We start from the raw sequence: 16800 nt of genomic DNA, 5'->3' as shown, positions 1-16800 counted from the left end.
CACTATTGATTTAAAGTCACTAAAGTGGCACCACCGAAATCGGGGTGTTACAAGAAGATCATGATATGCCATTCTTCACGATATCTCTCTGTGTTTGGTAATGATTCAGGAAATGCCTTCTCCATCCATTTCAGAAGAACATCATACCTACCACGAAAAGGTACTGGAAAATATTTTCCAATGTCTCTCCACCCCAAACCGCCACACCCATTTGAGCTAGAACGCCCTAGCATGTAAGCATGTTGAAAGCTTATAAGCTAATTAATTGCTTAAAGCTAAAAAGTTAGCTAATTGCAAAAACAGTGTTTGGAAAAACTAGCCGTTATACAAGACGAAACCGTAAAATGACATGTATACTTATATATGAATGTTTTTATATTTAATATTATTTAATTTACACATCAATTTATTTTTTCAAAAGATCGAAAAAATATAGTGAAATATAAAGAGTTGAGAACATTAGCAATGAGTACTAAAAGTGAGTTAATTTTTTCTAATACATCAGAGAGATAAATTACACTTTTCAAGGATTGAATCCTGAACCTTCCCCTCCCCAACTCGTTTGTTAAATTAAGGATGCTTTAACAATTTTACTCTAATGAGAGACTAAATTAAAATTTCACCTATTTTAGGGGACAAAAACACAATTAACTCATAAGAAAAACCCATTAAAGGTGCGCTTACCAGTGAGTGTGTGTTTTCCAGCCAAAGTGGAGTGGGTTTGAACAAGGACGAGTGAGAAAAAATGCAAGCTCTGATGAGGCTGAGGCCGAGGCCGAGGCTCTCCAACTCCAACTGCAACTCCAACTCCAACTCCGATCATCTCTTCAGACTTTTATCCTATTTACACTCTTCTTCTTCTTACTCTCCGCGAAACCCAGCACCGTCACCGCCTTCTGCTTCCGCCAACTTGTTCACCGCTCCATGGTCCTCAATTCAAAATCGCGGAATCAAAGTCTCTGGTTCTGATGTATGCACCTTCTCACTCGTATCTATTTTCTTCCGTTTTCGATTCACACGTTCTTACATTCTTCACAATTGCCACCTCCTTGTTTCTCTTGCGGTGCAGATTAGAGTCGGAAATATGATCGGAAAACAAGGTTCATTTGCATTTTCGATTATTCAATTTTACTCTGATTGTTCAATTTTCGATGTGTGTAGTTGTTGTATTGTGTGCATTGACAATTTCACTTTGCATTCTTATTGTATCATGCGCTATTGCTCTTGCTTGCTTTGCTTCCAGGGCGCATTTACGAGGTAGTTAAATTACTGATTACTCTACCTACTTGTTGTCACATAATATTTCATTATATCTTGTAATATTTTGTAAACCTTATCAGGTTCTTAAAGTAGATCACTCTCATGAAGGAAGAGGAAAAGCCACAATCAAGGTTTATTCTGATTCTGATTTTTCCTCTTTTTCTTTTTTCATAGTCCAGTGTTGTTAATTGCGGATGGCGGAAAGCCAAATTCCTGCCATACATGAAAAATAATGGCGGGATATCGGCCGTGGCGGATATTTGATGACACTGGCTTCATACTGAACACACACACCTTATTCAAGATGAACAGTTCCATGTTGTATTTATTAGCTGCTTCTTGTTAATTACTTTTTCATTGATTACTATTTGAACTGGAATATTGTGTCTTGTGCATAGATGTACATTTGTAACTGCCTTAAATAAGGAAAAGAGAATCCCCGTTTGGAATAGCTTATCTGAGCTTAGGTGATAGCATAAGCGCTTATGCCAGTGTTTGGGAGAGCTTATACAAACAGCTTATGGCCTACCATATGCTGTTTTGAGCTTATTTTCATAAGCTACTCAGGATAGCTTATGAAAAAGAGCTTATGTTTATATATAGCTTATTTTTAATTTTTAATTTATTTCAATAAATTGTTTAAAATAGCTCATAAGCGCTTAATTAAGCTGTTTTCCCAAATGGGACCTTAGCATAAGGAATGCTGACTTTTAATTTTTCTTTTGAAAGAATTTACTATTTTATTTATTTTTAAAGGCTCTCATCTGTTGTGTGGAGAGGTTTTTGATGCCATTACATCTAGGAAAATTCTTTCTTGCGTGCATTTTCTGCATTTCTCTCTCTTTAAGATAGGTACACATTTGACACATAGAACCAATTCCTCAATGCACAATATGGTATGCCTTGCTTTTGTACTACAGCGCTTCCTCTGTTAGAGTGAATTTTTCATCAATAAGTCCGTGAATTTTCTTGTTTTCCCCCCACTCGTAAAAAGCATGATGAAGGAAATGAATAGGGAACAATGAGTTGTATATGATGTATATACAATAACTATTTACTTAAGAAGTAATAATTTCTCTCTCTGTCTCTCTCTATACACGCACTCAAACATATGTCTTTATTAGAAATTAGGAGGCCTATACTCAACCACAAAAGCTAGCTCAAGAGTTGAGGTTTGCACTACCTTTATAAAGCTTATCTTGGCTCTATCTCTAGCCAATGTGAGACTTCTAACACACCCCCTCACGTCCAGGATTGAACAGACTGGAACGTGGGATCAACAACGGGTGGCCCAAATATGGGTGGTCTCCACAACAAAGGATCTAGGATAGGCTCTGATACCAAGTTGAAATATTTTGTAATATTATTGATATGAAAAACTGTACAGGGATTCCTCTTCTTATAGAGGGAATTACATAATGTGATTGATCAAAGTCAAAGAAGGAAATCCTTGACTAAAGAGAGAATTAGGGAGAATGAATGAAAATAAGAAACTACCTAAAATAAACTAAGTACAAACAGGAAACAACATAATTATATACAAACAAAAATATAACTGCTAATTAAGAGCATTAAATGCTCTATTTCACAGTCTGTTGACACTCCCCCTCAAGCTGGCCTAAAGATATCCTCCATAGACAGCTTGCTAGTGATGTTGTCAAAGGATTTCTTGGGTAATCCTTTGGTTAGGATGTCTGCCGATTGCTCTGCAGTGGGAACATATGTAATACAAATCTGCCCACTTTCTATCTTCTCTCTGATGAAGTGTTTATCAACTTCGACATGCTTGGTCCTATCATGTAGGACCGGGTTGTGTGCAATAGATATTGCAGACTTGTTGTCACAATAAAGCTTTATTGGAGGAGAATTGAAAACCTTTAATTCCTGTAGAAGCTTTTCCACCCATAATGCCTCACAAATTCCATGAGCAACTGCTCTAAATTCAGCTTCTGCACTACTCCTTGCTACAACGGTTTGTTTTTTACTTCTCCAACTAACCAAGTTTCCTCCAACAAAGGTGCAATAGCCTGATGTTGATCTTCGGTCTGTCACACTCCCTGCCCAGTCTGCATCAGTGTAGGCTTCTACCTGAAGGTGCCCACGGTTTTTATAAAGAAGCCCCTTCCCAGGTGATCCCTTCAAGTATCTTAAGATTCTAAAAACTGCCTCCAAGTGTTCATGACCTGGTGCATGCATAAACTGGCTTACCATGCTTACAGCAAAGGCAATGTCTGGACGGGTGTGAGATAAGTATATTAGCCTTCCCACTAGTCGCTGATACCTTCCTTTGTCCACCATATTTTCTGTTTCAGCTGGTTGCAGCTTTAAGTTGGGCTCCATGGGTGTTTCTACAGCTTTGCATCCAAGTAATCCTGTTTCTTTTAAAAGATCCAGAATATACTTTCGCTGGTTCATAAAGATACCTTCCTTTGATCTTGCAAACTCAATTCCAAGGAAGTATTTCAATGGGCCAAGTTCCTTGATTTCAAAAACTTTAGCAAGTTTCTCCCTCAGATTTTTGAGTTCCAAGCTATCATCACCTGTCAGAATAATATCATCAACATATACAATCAAGATAGCAACCTTATTATCTGCTGAATGTTTATAGAACAATGTGTGATCAGCTTGGCTTTGGATATATCCAAGCCCTTTTACCACTGTTCCAAACCTCTCAAACCATGCTCTTGGAGATTGCTTCAGCCCATATAATGACTTCTTTAGTCTACACACCTTATTTCTTCCAAGTTCTTCTTCAAATCCGGGGGGAAGACTCATAAACACTTCTTCCTCTAACTCCCCATTCAGGAAAGCATTCTTTACATCCAATTGATGTAAAGGCCAGTTGTAACTTGCAGCAAGGGATATAAGAATCCGAACAGAGTTAAGTTTAGCAACTGGAGCAAACGTCTCTTGATAGTCTACTCCATAAGTTTGAGTGAACCCTTTTGCCACCAATCTCGCCTTGTACCTCTCTACACTTCCATCGGCCTTGCACTTAATGGTAAATACCCACTTACAACCCACCTGTTTTTTGTCACGTGGCAGGTCTGTTATTTCCCAAGTTTCATTCTTTTTCAGTGCACTCAACTCTTCTAAGACTGCTAAATTCCAATTGGGATCATCTAGTGCTTCCTCAATGTTTCTAGGCACAAACAGATCTGTTATTTTAGAGGTAAAAGCTTTGTGATTCGGTGAAAGATTTTGGTAGGAAACATATTGGGAAATGGGATGGTTTGTGCTAGATTTTTCTGATTTTTGGGTGCAGGTTCTGGTTCCTTTTCTAATAGCTATGGGTAATTCAATAGTAGAAGTGAAAATGTCAGTGTTACCTCGAATTTCTTGTGGTATTCTTACTTGGCCTTCTTCCGGGATTTCTGGTTGGCTTGGTGCAGAGATGATGGATTGGTCTTTGGTCCTTTTAGGATACTTCCGAGTATAAACATGGAACTCCTTTTTTGACTGTGGTATTTCTTTCTCTGTTTGGGCTTTGCTCTGATACCATATTAGAAATTAGGAGGCCTATACTCAACCACAAAAGCTAGCTCAAGAGTTGAGGTTTGCACTACCTTTATAAAGCTTATCTTGGCTCTATCTCTAGCCAATGTGAGACTTCTAACAGTCTTGTTTTTGTTGTGAGGAATGCTTGGAGACTAACAGATTCTTCTTAATAATGAAACCATATGCTTAACCAGAACTATATTTTTATTGATTTATATGGTTTGCTTGAACCCAAATGCGCTAGAGATGTATCTATGAAGATACTAGCTACAAAAATACTCACTTGGATTATATTAAAAAAATAACACAAACTGTAAATAATAGGAAAACAGTTTTCCATGGAGGCAATCTCATTGGATATGTTTGATCAACTACCAACTGATAAATTAATATTTTTCATGACCTTTACCCTTGATTTCAATATAGGATCTCAAAAGGTCATAATGTTTGATTTGATTAAGCAAAGATATTTTGTTAAGAGGGTGTTACTTTTGGTTTTATTGTATCCTAATCCTATTATTCTTATTTTGTTGTGTTTGAAAACTCTTCGAATGTTTTTACCCCAAAAAGAAATCGTTTTTAAATGTCTTTATGAAATTTGGATATTGGCACTTGTCTGTCAATTTTTATTAGCCAACTGCCTAGGGTTAATGGAAATCTCATTATGGTTGGTTTGCCCAATGACTTCATTGTGCTATTGTTATCAAATTCATTGTACGTTTTAACTGGTGGATTCTTACTTTTAACTCCACATCCTAACTGACAATTGTAGATGTTTCTAATAATAGGTGGAGCTCCGTGACATTGGCCAGGGAAACAAGGTAACGCAACGAATGGGTACTGATGAGGATATTGAAAGTATGTCCTTTATATGCAATATTTGGATGCAAATCTATGAGTAATATAACCATTATATGTTTTCAGTACTACATGAGGATAATTTTTATTTAGTTGTTAATATGGTTAGGATTCCATTTAAATCAAGTATGTTTTTCGATTACAAAGCAGAAAAAACCAAAAGTAAAAGGATTTTAAACAGGATCCTTCTCTTATTTAGTTGTTGAACTGGCCAGGATTCTTTAATTTGTTAATGTAGACTGAATTGTACTAAAGAAAACCAAATACAGAAAGACATTAAAAATGCAATCCTCTGCTTCTCAAGCCATTTTCACTTTCTCCTTTTTCGCATGCCTCTCTGAAGTATTCGAACTCTTTTTTGGGGTTTGTAACAGTGTGTGCGTTTGTTCTGCTGATCCAATCAACCTGTACGAAGGCTATGCATTTTCTAAAATTACATTTTTAATTTAATTGACATCTGACGATTTCTGCTCTTTCTGAATAATGTTGTGCTTCTCACCTGCTGTTAATTGACTTGTAGTTCTTTTCTGTGCTTATAAATCATAAATTGTTGCAGGGGTCTATGCTCAAGAAAAGACTTTCATGTTTATGTGCATGGATCATGATGGAACTGTAGTATTAATGGAGTGAGTTGTTACATTTTTCATCTTGTTTTGCTGTCAATATACTATATTATATTCATACTTTGGTGTCTGTTTACAAGAAATTCTTGGTGAGAAAAGTTATTTGATGTGGTTTCTCTATATTGTTATGGTCAGCCCTGATACCTTGGATCAAGTAGAAGTTTCCAAAGACTTGTTCGGCAAGAATAGTTTATATCTACAAGGTGAATAAAAGTAACTTCTGTTTAATCCTCGATTACTTCCCTTTTTTACTACTAGCTTATATAAAACTTTTAGGACATTTATGCTCATGCTCTAAAGATAGCATCCTTGTCTCAATAAACTATTAGTCGGCCACCCATTTTTTTTATGATTTTGTCATCAATGGTACGAAATTGCTACAGTTATTGTCAAGTCCCCTATTCTGTTTTTTTATTATAATTTTTAATGGTAGAAATCAAATCTACTATTCTAGCTTCTTAATCAATGTCATGACTTGAATTTTGTGCTACTTCAACTTTCTCATTTCCCCGGTGTTCAGTGTTGTGTTTACTTCCTATAGTTTATTAACTCTTTAGTATCCCTTCTTGCTTTCATTACCTGATCCATCCTTGATACATAACATTCCAAATTTGCATGCTTGACTACTACCATAAGTTTTCTTCTTATTTTACCATTTTCTATTGTTTGCTGCCTATGCTGTCATTCCCTTATTTTCCAAATTATCTCTTGTTATCCTTATATATGTTACAGGACAAGATTGCATTTATAGCTTCTTTATTGTTGTGCTTTCATGGAATAAGTTACTTTTCATAGTTTTGTTTCTTCACGGCTCTTCCCCCTCCCCTTCTCTCGTGTAATGTTATTATGTGTAGAAGGACTTTATCCTCCTTCCTTATTGTACTTTCTCTTCTGTTCTCTCTGATAAAATTTCTTTGTATATTTTAGCTTCTGGTAGTGATCAAATAGCAATTGTCATGCCTTCTATTACTAGTTAATTGTCATTTTGTTGCCTGTTTGACAGATGGAATGAAAGTTAAGGTACAACTTTATGATGAAAAACCTTTATCTGCATCAGTTCCAAAGCGTGTAACACGTACTGTCAAAGAAGAGATTGCAGCCACTCCTAGGTATGTGTTACCCATGATCGCATTTAGAAAATGTACTTGATCATGTACTTTCCAATTACCACTATTATATCCTTTTGTTAGTGTTACTTGGTATTCTATATGATAGGAACAAAATTTATTATCAGAGATAATGATTCAACTCTGGTTTTCGAGAGCCAGCCTCTCCTAATATTGGAATTCTAGAGTCCAGTCCCTCTCCATAAAACACACAACTTCTGAATAATCCCAACTATCTTACATAACTCCTATTTATCACCGCTTCTATATAATTTAAATTCAAACCATGGCAGTTACCTAACTGCTATGATCATAAAACTACGAGACTATCCCTGAATGATAGGTGGTAAGAGTTATGGGACATATGGGGATCAATCCCTGACGGGTGCAATTTATCTTTCCGATGTACTAAAAAAAAAACTACGAGACTAATAATAGTTAAATAATAGGCTTAAATAAGTATTTGATCCCTACCAAAGTCCCTAATTATATCCTTAATTTAAGGGAGGATTTCAGTTTAATAGTATTTACAATAATTGCGATAATTACAGTATTAATTACAACAAATACACAGCTAAGCAGCTCACAATTTGACAAAGAAGCCCGCCCAATCTCTATTATCTGATTGTTGGAAATTGTAACTCCGTTGAAGCATTCTTGTGGGGATGATCAAAGATAAAGTAAGAACTTAATCCTATTCCTATCCCCAAGAAAATTCAAGGGAAAGGAATTGCAATTAAAGGACGATTTAAAGCAAAGGAGCTGCTTGCATGGCAAGAATAAGTTTCTCATTATTGTTTGAATGGTACATACAGATCATGCATGTCAAGGGAGAGAACTGTGACAGATTTGAATCTGTATCAAGTCATTTGTGTTAAACCTATTAAGTATTGCTGTCCAATTAAAGTGCTGACCAGAGATGGAGTTCTTATTAGGATATATGTAGTCACATGCTGACATGGCATTGCTGACGTGTCAATCTGTAACAGAATTAGTTATTAGGTGTAACAGAATCAGTTACACAGTAACTGATTCTCTCTCTCTCTCTCTCTCTCTTAGTAACAGCTTGCTACGCAAGCTTCTCTGATTCTCTATAAATAGCTAAATGCTATTCATTGTAATTCAACTTTTAGAAATACAATTCAGTTAGAATCTTAACATGGTATCAAGAGCAGGGAACGATCCTTGATCTTTTTTCTCTGGTTTTTCTTCTTCTTCTTCACCATGGCTGGTGAAGCTCCAGAAGCTCCTGTGCCAGTGGCTCAACCATCGTTGAGTGCTTCTTCTCTGGTTCACAAGCTCACCTTGAAGCTTGATGATACGAACTTCCTCTCATGGAAGCAACACGTAGAAGGAATTGTGAGAACTCATCGCTTGCAGAGTTTTCTCACAGCACCGCAGATTCCTCTTTGTTTTCTCACTGATGAGGATCGTGAGAATGTGGTTGAAAATCCTGCGTATCAAGCCTGGGAACAACAGGATTCAGCGCTGTTCACTTGGCTTCTATCGTCTCTTTCACCTACTGTTCTTCCTACTGTTGTGAATTGTACTCAGTCATGGCAGGTTTGGCAAGCAGTGCTTGATTTCTTTCACACACACTCGCTTGCTCAGTCCACACAACTCAGATCTGAGTTGCGATCCATCACCAAAGGATCGAAGAGTTCTTCCGATTATCTGAAGCGTATCAAATCTATTGTGAACGCTTTGATCTCGATAGGAGATCCGGTTACGTATCGTGAGCATCTTGAAGCGATTTTCGATGGCCTTCCTGAGGAGTATAGTCATCTCATGACTATCGTGAGTAGTCGCGAGTTTCCGTGCTCGATCTCGCAAGCTGAAGCTATGGTAATCGCACACGAAGCACGTTTGGAGCGTATGCGTTCGCGCCAGACTCCTGCGACTTCTCCGTCTGCTTTCCTTGCTCAGGCAGTTGCACGTCCGTTAGCGCCACCGCAAGCGCCACCGTCTGCGCCTCTTCCTGCGCCATCGCCAGCGCTGCCTCCTCCGCCTTCATCAGTCGCATCTGAGGTTCATTACGCCTCTCGCACTGATTCAGAGGATCGTGCATATGAAGATCGCGATGATGATCGTTCTCGCTCAGGTGACAATCGCGATCGCGGAGGCTACAACAACCGTGGACGCGGTGGACGTGGTGGTTACAACAACCGTGGACGCGGTGGTGATCGATCTTCAGTTCAGTGTCAGATCTGCCATAAGTATGGTCATGATGCTAGCATCTGCTATCATCGAGGCAACTCTGCTTCACATGCACAGAATGCTCAGCCAAACGTGTCTTCCAACACACCTGTGCCTTCTCCTTATGGTTTTGGCTCATCTTATGGCATGATGCCTCAGTTTGGATACTCACCTTTTCGTGGATTTCAACCTTTTGGAGCACCTGCACAGTTTGGCATGCCTTTTGCTGGTGGATCTGGTTTTCCCTTTGCATCTGGTGCAATGTTTGCCCCTGGCTATGGATATGCTTCTCCAGCATCATCCACCTTTGGTTTTGGCTTCCATCCTCGAGCTCCACCACCACAGCCACGTGCTCCACAAGCTATGCTAACTTCTGCACCTTCCACTCTAGGAAATTGGTTTCCAGATTCAGGTGCAACTCATCATGTTACTCATGATGCTTCTGCAGTTTCAGATTGTGTGTCAGTGACTGGGAATGATCAAGTGTACATGGGAAATGGTCAAGGTTTGCCTATCACATCCATTGGTTCAGCTTCCTTTTCTTCTCCCTTTCACACACACACTACTCTTCAACTTAAAAACCTATTGTTAGTTCCTAATATTACTAAAAACCTGGTTAGTGTTAGCAAATTTGCAAAAGATAATGGTGTTTTCTTTGAGTTTCACCCTTTTCATTGCACTGTTAAATCTCAGGATACTTTTAGGACTCTTCTCCGAGGCTCTCTTGGTCCAGATGGCTTATATTCCTTTGATGGCATGCACTCTTCAACATTCAACAAGGGTTCTCCTCCAGTTTCTGCTCCCTCTGCCTTCTCAGTGTCCAAGCCTGCATCTTCTGCAGTTACTTCTTCTGTTTCAGTTTCAAATAATGTACCTAGTCCCACAGCTTATGACTTGGGGCATTCTAGATTAGGGCATCCTCATCATGAGGCTCTGCAATTAGCACTATCCACTTGTAAGATACCAGTTCCTCATAAATCAAAATATAACATTTGTCAATCTTGTTGTGTTGCACAGTCTCATAGATTGCCTTCATCTTCCTCTACTACTATATATACTGCACCTTGGAATTAATTTTTGCTGATTTATGGGGCCCTGCCTCCATTGAGTCTTCTACTGGCTATCTTTACTTTCTAACTTGTGTTGATGCCTATTCAAGGTTTACATGGATTTATCCAATTAAGAGGAAGTCTGATACCAGTTCTGTTTTTCTTCAATTTCAAGCTATGGTTGAATTGAAGTTTAGTTTAAAAATCAAATCTGTTCAAACAGATGGTGGCACTGAATTCAAACCCTTAGTCCCATATTTTCAGAAACTAGGCATTAATCATAGGCTTACTTGTCCTCATACACACCATCAAAATGGTAGTGTTGAGAGGAAGCATCGCCATATTGTAGAAACTGGTTTGTCTCTTCTAGCTTGTGCTAACATGCCTACTTCCTACTGGGACCATGCTTTTCTTACTGCTACCTTCCTCATCAATAGACTACCTACTCCTGTTTTGGATAACATCAGTCCTTACCATAAGCTTTTCAACACTCCTGCTGATTATTCTATCCTTAGAGTGTTTGGAAGTGCATGCTATCCTCATCTTAGGCCTTACAATTCCTCTAAATTGTCCTTTAGGTCTAAGGAGTGTGTGTTTCTTGGCTATTCCTCTTCTCATCAAGGTTATAAGTGCCTAGCAGCTGATGGTAGAATTTACATCTCTAAAGATGTTAAATTTAATGAGTTCAAGTTTCCATACCCACTTTATTTTCTCCTCCTTGTTCTGATTCCAATAATGCACATATTTCCTCTGTTATTCCTGTTGTTACTTCTGTGCCTCATGTGCAGCAACCAGTTCTTAGTCACCAATCTTCCCAGTCTCCTGGCAGCACATCTCAAGTATCTTCTGCACCACTTCAGTCTCCACAGCAGAGTCCAGCTTCTGCAGTCCACAGTTCTGCCACTCCAGCAGCTCCAGTTACTGGTTCTGGTTCAGCAACCACTGCATCTGAACCTTCCAATTCAGTCCCTGCCACCGAGTCTTCTCAGCCTCAACCAGTGGCTAATGTGCATCCCATGCAAACCAGGGCAAAGTCTGGCATTGTTATGCCAAGGCTTTTTCCCACTTTGCTTCTAGCACAGGCAGAACCTACAACCACTAAGCATGCTCTTAAAGACCCTAAGTGGTTGGCAGCTATGAAGTCTGAATATGAAGCTCTCATGACCAACAATACTTGGACTTTGGTGCCTCTTCCCAAGGGAAGACATCCTATAGGGTGCAAGTGGGTGTTTAGAATAAAGGAAAATGCTGATGGCTCAGTTAATAGGTATAAAGCCAGACTTGTGGCTAAGGGATATCATCAAGTGAAAGGTTTTGACTATGCAGAAACTTTTTCTCCTGTTGTTAAACCTATTACAATTCGTTTGATTCTTACCTTGGCTGTGTCTAAACAGTGGCATATTCACCAGCTTGATGTGAATAATGCCTTTCTTCATGGTGCCCTCCAAGAAGAAGTATATATGCAGTAGCCTGCTGGTTTTCAAAGTTCAGACAAGACCCTAGTTTGTAAGCTGAACAAAGCTTTATATGGGCTCAAACAGGCTCCAAGAGCTTGGTTTGATAGGTTGAAGACAGCTCTACTCAAATTTGGGTTCAGGGCAAGCTGTTGTGATCCTTCCCTCTTTACTTTCCATCATAAGTCAAGTATCATCTATATTTTGGTCTATGTAGATGACATCATTATCACAGGGAATTTTCTGCCCTTTATTCAAGAGATTGTTCAAAAGCTTAATTCAGAATTTTCTTTAAAACAATTGGGTCAGTTAGACTATTTTCTTGGTGTTCAAGTCCATCACTTGCAAGATAGGTCTCTCCTACTTACTCAGACCAAATACATTGGTGATCTTCTTGAAAGAGCAGATATGGCTGAAGCTAAAGGCATCTCTACACCTATGGTTAGTGGTGCCAAACTAAGCAAGCATGGAGCAGATTATTTTGCAGATCCTACACTCTATCGGTCCATAGTTGGGGCCTTGCAATATGCCACTCTTACCAGACCTGAAATAAGCTTTTCAGTCAACAAAGTGTGTCAATTTCTCAGTCAGCCCTTGGAGGAACATTGGAAGGCAGTTAAGAGGATATTGAGGTATCTAAAGGGTACAATTCATCATGGTTTGCATATCAAGCCTTGTTCTCTGCATTCTCCAGTAGCTCTAGTGGCATACTGTGATGCTGATTGGGGATCTGATCCTGATGACAGGAGGTCCACCTCAGGGTCATGTGTGTTCTTTGGTCCTAATCTTGTCTCTTGGACCTCTAAGAAGCAAACTTTGGTAGCCAGGTCTAGTACTGAAGCAGAATATAGGAGTCTTGCTAATACCTCAGCTGAGTTGCTATGGATTCAATCATTGTTACAAGAGCTGCATGTTCCATTCACAGTTCCCAGAATTTTCTGTGATAATATGGGAGCTGTTGCATTAACTCATAATCTAGTTTTGCATACCCGCACCAAACATATGGAGCTTGACATTTTCTTTGTTAGAGAGAAGGTGCTGAATAAGTCTTTGTTTGTTCATCATGTTCCTTCCATTGATCAGCTTGCTGACCTCTTCACCAAAGTACTTTCTCCTACTCGTTTTGAAGACCTTAGAAGCAAACTTAATGTGACTGAGAAACTAGTTTCTCACCCACCTTCAGTTTGAGGGGGTGTATTAGGATATATGTAGTCACATGCTGACATGACATTGCTGACGTGTCAATCTGTAACAGAATTAGTTATTAGGTGTAACAGAATCAGTTACTGTGTAACTGATTCTCTCTCTCTCTCTCTTAGTAACAGCTTGCTACGCAAGCTTCTCTGATTCTCTATAAATAGCTAAATGCTATTCATTGTAATTCAACTTTTAGAAATACAATTCAGTTTACAATTCAGTTAGAATCTTAACAGTTCTAGACTTCCTAAAGATTAGATTAGAGAGTAGTCTCTTGATTGTTTGCTTTCTTTCCCCTTGTAACCCATTTATTACAGTCTAAGTCATACACTAATGATATTTATTGGCATGAATAATTCTAGAATTGTCAAGAGGGTGTTGATTACTTATTAATTTGTGTCTGATTAATTTTCTGTTTCTGTATCAATAGAATTTACATTCTACTATATTGAATGTGACATTGTTATACATAAATTTAACTTCAGAGATATAGCATTTAAGCTTCTGTTTAATCTTTTTTCTTTGGCGTGTAATATTTAGAACTCTTGTACTGATTATTTTCCTCCTTGATTTAAGGAATAAAAAGGTTGTACTGGACAATGGCCTTACAGTTGAAGTAAGTCAAATGATTCTTTCCTTTTCCATCTACATTAATTTAATGCAAAAGTTATGAGCGATATTTATTTGAGATTTTCTTGTAAATGTCAGGATTCTGTATTTCTTTTTTGTTACTTATTATACATGGGGTTAGTGCGTTTTTCCCTTAAAAGTGAGGTGACAATTAATAGATGATTTTATTTGAAAATGGCATGAAAAGCCAATCCCTGAAACTTACCCCCTAATTGAGGTGGATTCCAAACTAAATCTTGATGAAATATGAAAAGTGTACAATCTCTAAACTATTTTAGTATGAATGATATAAAATTTATGCAAAATTCTTATTTCTTGTCAATCAATAAGAATATGAGTTTTGGATTTATAACTACATAATTTCCCCTCAGTTATGCAATGAACAATAGTGGACCCATCATTGTCAAAGCCTAGGGCAGTTTGTGTGTTCTACTTCTAATCACATAACCATCTGACCCGTGCCTAGTTTTCTAACTGAGGGTAAAATTACAGAAGAATTGTAATCCAATGTCAAAACTGAGCCCAATATTCATTGAAAAAATAAAGTAGGCAGCTTTTGCTTATTTAAGTCAGTCTACAACAAAAGTGGAACGTTTTACTTAATAAAATAAATATCTGCAGATGCAAATGTATGAGATTGGGAGGACCTCGGTTCCTAAATAATTATTTCAGAATTATATTCTACCAATAAAGGATAAACAAGCTGCCACTGAGCCAAGCTTTTTTTGGTGAACTTCCAAGTTGGAGTTCTTAGCTTTCATTTTTTTAAAAACTTCGAATTCTTAAGTTCCGTCTATTTTAAAGTTAAAGATGAGATGCTTTCCCATGCCTTCAAATTTGTTAAGGGAAGAGAAAATAGCGACACATGATAAAATCCATGCATCTGAATTACACAAGGAGGCTCTATAATATAATTAAATGTTATAATTACAAGAATAATGAAATCAATATAGAACTAATGAATTGGTTATTTACAAAAAATGATGTGGCCTTTCCATTGGAATTAACCACCATGAACATTGGAAGTAGAATGAGATTAATTCGATTTATGTTGCTGGTAATGCTGACGGCCTGGGTCTTGTTTATCCGCATGATCAACATCTTCCAGGTACCTCCTCACATTGTAGCCGGTGATGCTATAGTCGTTAATACAGAGGAAGACTCTTACATTGAAAGGTTTGTTGGTCTACTATAGTTCAAAACATTTGATGATGAAATTAATGACACTTTATATTTTGTTAAGCATCATCCACTAATGTATTGATTCTCGTCTTCCTCATCTTTTGTACTCCATTCTCTGTGGCTCTTTTTTTTCTTCGGTGGCTCTCCCTTTTGTCCTGTTCTCTGTTCTTAAGTAGGATATTTTGTTTTTCTCATTTTATTCTCCATTCTTCTATTACTCTCATATATATATATATATATATATTAATATGACTTCACCTGGAAGCATTCACTTTTATGAAAGCTTGAACCTAAGTAGTTGATTATAGCACTCTTGCAATTAAGTTATTTCTCAGTAGATGTGCTTCTCTAGGGAGGGGGTTGCCAATAGCGCGCAATAGCGTCGTAGCGGCCCTTGGCCGCTCCTAGTTGTTGTGTACTGTTGCCGTTTACCATTGCGGCCATTAAAGTGGCAGAAATTGCGTTATGGCAGCCCTATCTTCGGTTAACTTTAGAAATTACTGTTCCAAATGAAAATTCCTCCAAAGTTTACCTAAAAATAATTCTAAGCCACTGTTTCAAATCCTTTTGCTTTGTTTCTTCCTTTTATGTGTTAATTGTTAGGTGTGGGGCAAGGAGTTGATCCCCGTGGTCTCTGCTATTGTAGCTTACCGTGACCATTTTATTGTAGATTGGATGTTTTTAATTTATAAAATTATGATTTAATGTATCTCTTGTTTTATATTATGTAGCTGGATTTGCTAATCGAAGTTGTAATATTATCTCTTATTCTCAGGGCCAAGGCATAGTATGACTCCAGCCAGAGTTTGAGTATGACCCAAACATCCATTATTCAATTGCCATGAGTTTTTAATCAGACTGACCTTGGTAAATTGGTAATAAGCCTTTGTTGATTGTTTAATTGCTGGTTTTTCTGTATCTGCTGGCGATGAATTTGGATATACGTATTTTTGTGCGTATCCTGATTGTGAGAAGCATAGGAAAAAATTCTTAATCCTTTTGTGTTATTGAGGGAGCAAGTGTTGCAAGATAGTTTTATTCTTAGCTGCAAGTGATGGTTTCGAGCCAGATCTTCAATATAATTATTTGGAGTAACCACCTCTCTTATCAACTTAAGGGTCACTCGTTTGTGAGTAATTTTTGGACGTTGCGGAGGGAAATGAAGGGTAGAGCATATTTTTATTTTTCAGAGTAGAAGATTTACATAATATTTTTTTGTAAGAAGTTATTAGTATGTTGTGTTTATGCTAATTTATCATTTCATATATTTTATTTTAAAAAATCATCAAATTAGATACTATTATTTGAAAATTAATAATATGCACTGCATTTTCTTTCCGCCCCAAAATCTAACACAAACAATAGATAAATGTTTTGTCCAAACTCCAACAGTTTTGGTTAATTGATTTACTTTTACTCCCAATCCGAACCTAACCGATTCTTTCTTTGGAAATCCAAATATATTAAATATAATAAAGATAAAGAGGTTAAGCTCAGGAATAAGACAATGAAGATATAAAAACAAAAATCCTCAATCATTCATAGATATACACAACCATTTAACCACCCTATGAGGTATAAATAACAAGAACCTCCCTGAACAAAAGAGAAAAACTGAAAGAGCAAAAAAAAAAAAAAAAAAACGAAGACCTAAACTAAAACCGAAGACAACACCAAGAGTAGTATCAACACTCAAGGCGGCCACCACTCCTCCATTTCCTGTGTCAGGCTGCGGATAGCCGCCTCA

General features: G+C 37.6%; 1 protein-coding gene across 1 annotated transcript; it reads left to right on the top strand.

Annotated features, from left to right (window-relative positions):
- The first annotated feature begins 684 nt into the window (after nt 1-684).
- Nucleotides 685-16318, top strand: LOC130722408 (uncharacterized). Its single transcript, XM_057573130.1, has 11 exons — nt 685-970; nt 1070-1100; nt 1244-1257; nt 1341-1391; nt 5547-5616; nt 6173-6242; nt 6375-6442; nt 7243-7348; nt 13818-13857; nt 14980-15047; nt 15829-16318. The coding sequence occupies exons 1-11, from the start codon at nt 746-748 to the stop codon at nt 15839-15841; spliced, it is 756 nt and encodes a 251-aa protein (XP_057429113.1). The 5' UTR covers nt 685-745; the 3' UTR covers nt 15842-16318.
- The last annotated feature ends 482 nt before the right edge of the window (nt 16319-16800 follow it).

The sequence above is a fragment of the Lotus japonicus genome, chromosome 6 (assembly GCF_012489685.1).
Source record: "Lotus japonicus ecotype B-129 chromosome 6, LjGifu_v1.2".
Taxonomy (NCBI): Eukaryota; Viridiplantae; Streptophyta; class Magnoliopsida; order Fabales; family Fabaceae; genus Lotus; species Lotus japonicus.
This window is presented reverse-complemented; position numbering and strand designations above follow the sequence as displayed.